This window comes from Capricornis sumatraensis, chromosome 8, assembly GCF_032405125.1.
Source record: "Capricornis sumatraensis isolate serow.1 chromosome 8, serow.2, whole genome shotgun sequence".
NCBI classification, from domain to species: domain Eukaryota; kingdom Metazoa; phylum Chordata; class Mammalia; order Artiodactyla; family Bovidae; genus Capricornis; species Capricornis sumatraensis.
In genome coordinates this window covers 106,354,253-106,359,608 of record NC_091076.1, presented here as the reverse complement: position 1 = coordinate 106,359,608, position 5,356 = coordinate 106,354,253, and the positions used below count along the sequence as shown (strand labels likewise).

The 5,356-nt window shown below is 48.0% G+C and overlaps 1 protein-coding gene across 2 annotated transcripts in view; it reads right to left on the bottom strand.

Annotated features, from left to right (window-relative positions):
- Positions 1-5,059, bottom strand: part of LOC138084302 (protein CD300H-like) — a 9,615-nt gene extending 4,556 nt beyond the window's left edge. For both annotated transcript variants that reach the window (XM_068978509.1, XM_068978510.1), the window contains exons 1-2: positions 4,975-5,059; positions 566-922 (exon numbers count right to left, since the gene is read on the bottom strand). In XM_068978509.1, coding sequence (XP_068834610.1) covers positions 566-922; positions 4,975-5,014 — 397 coding nt within the window. In that variant the 5' untranslated portion in view covers positions 5,015-5,059. The remainder of the gene's footprint in view (positions 1-565; positions 923-4,974) is intronic.
- Positions 5,060-5,356: the final 297 nt, after the last annotated feature.

Below are 5,356 nucleotides of genomic sequence, written 5' to 3'. Positions count from 1 at the left end.
GGAGCTGGGGCTGGGGCTTGCCCTTCGGGATCACGCAGTCAGAGGGATGAGCCTGGCAGGCTTGGCCATCTCTGAGCCTGGACCACTCAGGGCTCCTGGATGAGGATCTGGGTTGTTGAGAGGCCCCAGTTCTGACAGCAGAAGCCAGGGGAGAGTGAGAAGAGAGTCTTCTGGAATGGACCCCCCACCCACCCACCCCACACACACACCCTGTGCCCCATGCACAAGGGAGATGGCAAGAACCCCTTAGTCCTGATGGATCCAGGATAACAGTGGGCCCTTCCCCCTCTACAGCCTCAGAATTGCCGAGGCCCACAGACATTGTCAGGGCCCAGGCGATGGCAGGAACCCAGGTGTCCCCCCATTAATCTCACACCTGCTTACACACTCACACTCTCACACACCAGACACACACTCACATGCACACAATGCACTTGGCCCTGAAGGTCTGACACACAAACACCAGCCCCAGTTCCTCTCCCCGAGGCTGAGATTTCCTGGGACGCCCCACAGAGCTGAGCTCAGATGCCTTCACCACCAGTACCAGAGAAAAAGAGGGTCTTACCTGGGGAGACAATCACTTGAACCTGGAAAAAAGGATCAGGCAGGAAGCTGAGGAGTCCTTCTTCCTTTAGAATCGTTGCAACCCCACACCTGTATTTCCCTGCATCGTCTGCAGTGAGGCTTTCCAAGGTCACTGTGAAGGCGAGATCCTCCGGACGGTCTGTGATGGACACCCGGCCGCTCTTCACCTCCACCTCAGGCCCGCTGGTCTGCACAGTCCGCTGCCAAAGCGGGAAGCATGGCTGTCTGCACCAGTATTTGTGAAATGCCCTGTATGCCTCTTCGTAGCAACACTCCACACTCAGGGAGTCCCCCACAGCGCCCGTCACGGTGCTGGGGCCACTCAGGGACAAAGAACCTGGAAGACACTGGAAGTCAGTCTCGTCTTCATTCTAAAGAGCCTGGGCCAGAGGAGCCTGGGGGGTCAGGTCCTCTGGGAGCCTGGAAGTCACCCTGAGGCCAGAGGAAGGAGGGATCAGAAGCCAAGGAGGCAGGGGAGTTAAGCCGGTGTAAATTTCGGGTGAGAAACAGTTGTGGCAAAGTACCAAGCTTCTGAAAAAGAACTGTTTATGTAATATATTTGTGTGTGTGTGTGTTAGTCGCTTCAGTTGTGTCTGACTCTTTGCAACTAACAAGCTAACAAACTGACTAACAAACATGTGAAAGACGCCAGAACTCTGTGATGATTGTTGTTTAGTCGCTAAGTTGTGTCCAGCTCTTTGCACCCCCATGGACCATATAGCCTGCAAGGCTCCTCTGTTCATGGGATTCTCTAGGCAAGAATACTGGAGTGGGTTGCCATTTCCTTCTCTAGGGGATCTTTCTGATCCAGGGATCAAACCCGGGTCTCTGTCATTGCAGGCAGGTTTTTTACCATTTGAGCCAGCAGGGAAGCCCAAATAATCTACTTACTGATAACCTATCTGTCTGTCCATCCAGCCATCCTTCCCTCCCTGCCTTTCTCCTTCCTTCTCTCTCCTCATCCACCCATCCAACCAACTATTTAGGCAATATACTGTCACCCACAGATTAGGAGCCTTTTGCTTTTGTTTAATGTTCAAATTAACATTAAAAATACATTTTTTGCTTCTTCATTAAAAAAAAAATTGGGGGCTGAGCTGCCCAGCTTGCAGCATCTTAGTCCCCCACCCCACCCCAGGGATTGAAACCAGGGCCCTCAGCAGGAAAAATGCTGAGTCCTAACTACTGGATCACAAAGGAATTCCCACTTCTTCACTTTTAATATCTTGAATTTGGACCCTTTATTTCCCAGCAAGTCCAAGTGGCCCATTGACCTATATTCCACAACAGAATGCTGTCCACTCCTCCCACCAACATCCCCTAGTGCAGCGGTTCCCAAGCAGCAGCGATAGTCCCCGCAGGAGATACCCGGCAATGTTTGAAGACATTTTCTTTTTTAATTTATTTATTTTAATTGGAGGCTAATTACTTTACAATATTGTATTGATTTTGCCATACATCAACATGAATCCGCCATGGGTGTACACATGTTCCCCATCCTGAACCCCCCTCCCACCTCCCTCCCCGAACCATCCCTCTGGGTCATCCCAGTGCACCAGCCCTAAGCATCCTGTATCCTTCATCGAACCTGGACTGGCGATTCATTTCTTATATGATATTATACATGTTTCAATGCCATTCTCCCAAATCATCCCACCCTCTCCCTCTCCCATGGAGTCCAAAAGACTGTTCTATACATCTGTGTCTCTTTTGCTCTCTCACATACAGGGTTATCTTTACCATCTTTCTAAATTCCGTATATATGCGTTAGTATGCTGTATTGGTGTTTTTCTTTCTGGCTTACTTCACTCTGTATAATAGGCTCCAGTTTCATCCACCTCATTAGAAGTGATTCAATTGTATTTTTTAATGGCTGAGTAATACTCCATTGTGTATAGGTACCACAGCTTTCTTATCCATTCATCTGCTGATGGACATTTAGAGCTAATCAATGAATATAGTAAAGTTGCAGGATATAAAGTCAACACACAGAAATCCCTTGCATTCCTATACACTAATAATGAGAAAATAGAAAGAGAAATTAAGGAAACAATTCCATGCACCATTGCAATGAAAAGAATAAAATACTTAGGAATATATCTACCTAAAGAAACTAAAGACCTATATATAGAAAACTATAAAACACTGGTGAAAGAAATAAAAGAGAACACTAATAGATGGAGAAATATACCATGTTCATGGATCAGAAGAATCAGTATAGTGAAAACGAGTCTACTACCCAAAGCAATCTATAGATTCAATGCAATCCCTATCAAGCTACCAACAGTATTTTTCACAGAGCTAGAGCAAATAATTTCAGAATTTGTATGGAAATACAAAAAACCTCAAATAGCCAAAGCAAGCTTGAGAAAGAAGAATGGAACTGTTTGAAGACATTTTTGTGGGTCACCATTCCAGGGCGGGGAGACGGGGGAGAGGGAGGGTGTGAACTGCCCCATCCAGTGGGCAGAGGCCAGGGATGCTGCTAAACATCTCTCAGTGCACAAGGCACCCTCACCACACAGAACGAGTGCTCCCATGTCAGCAGTGCTGAGGTCCAGCAACCTTGCTGGAAGGGGCGAAATGCCCCAGCTGGAAGACCTCCATACTGAGGCTTGGGACTCAAGGCGAGCAGGGGCAGCCTCGCTGAGCCATCTCTGCGCATCTGCTGCTGTTCTGGGCTCAGGCTCTGGGGGCACTGTTCTGTCCGATTCTGACCGCGAGGATAGGAGGGAGCGGAAGGGAAGAGGGGAGGAGCGGAGGGACGGGGCGCGGGAGGAGGGCGACTTCTGGCCTGGACTCTTGACATTCGACTCTTTCAGTTGCCTGGGACCCACCCTTCAAGATCTGGGGCTGCGCTTCCTCAGATGCAGACAGGAAACATGAGGGAATGTTCCAGAACCTCCCTGCCCTCTGATGCTCCACCAAGACCCTGACCCCAAGCCAGCGTGAGCGGCACCCCCAGCACCCCCTAGAGCAAGCTCCCTGCCCCCCAGGGCCTCAGAAAGAAACCTTGACTTTTTCTCTCAGACCAGGACTGACCACATTCCCAGCAGTCTTACTTTCCAGGGGTCCACAGAGCAGGAACACCCCTGCCCTGCCCCACGCACCCCCCCAACCTGGGGCCAGCCCAGACCCCCAGAGAGGCACTGGACCCCCAGTGCATCAGGGCCTCCATACATAAAGGGATATTCACCAGGGGACTTAGAAGTAACTGACATTGTACTATTAAAAAGACTGATGCCCTTGGATATAAAAATATTTGGTTTGAATCTTGACTATGTCTTTTATATATGTATGTATATATATAGATACATACATATTTATCTACTTATTTTGCTGTGCTGGGTCTTTCTTGCAGCATGCAGGATCTTTAGTTGCATCATGTGAGATCTAGTTCCCTGACCGGGGATGGAACCCAGGCTCCCTTCATTAAGAGGGCACAGTCTTAGCCACTGGACCTCTGGAGAAGTCCATTGGCTTTGTGTGTCTTTATGAACTGATTTAGAATAAATTATCTGCACCTTTCTGAGTTTGCCTCTCTTTTTCTAAATGTATTTATTATTTTTATTATTTATTTAATACAATAAATAATATTTATTAACTAATACATAAATAATATAATCAATTTTATATAGTTATTTATTATTTAAAAATTTTTTTACAATGTTGTGTTAGTTTCTGCTGTACAGCAACATGAATCCATTATATGTCTACATATATCTCCTCCTTTTCAGCCTCCCTTCCAGGGAATGTTGAGTCATTCCCTTCCACCCTACAGTCACTTGTTTTAATAAGAATCACTCATTGGAAAAGACTTTGATGCTGGGAGGGATTCGGGGCAAGAGAAGAAGGGGACGACAGAGGATGAGATGGCTGGATAGCATCACTGACTTGATGGACGCGAGTCTGAGTGAACTCCGGGAGTTGGTGATGGACAAGGAGGCCTGGTGTGCTGCGATTCATGGGGTCACAAAGAGTCGGACACGACTGAGCGACTGAACTGAACTGAACTGAAGGACTGGATTAAGTAACAGGAGGAAATCTTGTCTAACTGATGTGTCCAATTAGTATTAGTTCTCTGCTCCCCCTGCCCTTCTCTCTGGTGTATCAAGACAACACTCCTGATTTTAATCATGTTGGGGATAACAACTCAAGTAGCCAGATATAAACTTAAGCCTCAGTACGTACTCTCTGTGTGGGAAGCAAGCTTTTCATCTCATACTCTTCCTTTCCCAGGGAGCAAATACGCTGAACTGGGGTTTTTACAGGCACATCGCACCCTCTGTTTCCTTATGCTTCTTCTTCCCATCAGCACCCTTTGCTCACACCGTGCTCGCCCTGACTCACCCGCATGAACTTCCCCACATCAGGCCCAGCCCCACTCACCTGGGACGCAGAGAAGTAGCAGAGCCACCAGCAGCTGCATGGCCCAGGCCCTGGTGATCTCTGCAGGCTCCTGCAGAGCCTGGCGCCTCCTCACCCAGTTCCACTCACTGTTTCCCTTTTCTGCTTTTCTTGGCACTTTTCTGCTTCCTCTCTCAGCCTCCTAGAGCTGTTCTCCTAGAGTTGATCAGAAAATGAGGGAAGCTGGGGCCTTTGGACATCAGATAATGATGCTGAGAATTTGTCGAAAGTCATTCTCATGCAGCACATTTGAATTTGCAGTTCCAGTTTCTGTTCCTTGTGAAGATGATGTCCTTCCCATTCCTTGCCTGTGGTTGATGGGCCCATCCCCCCTTCTCTAAATCAGTATTGCCCAGACAGCCAT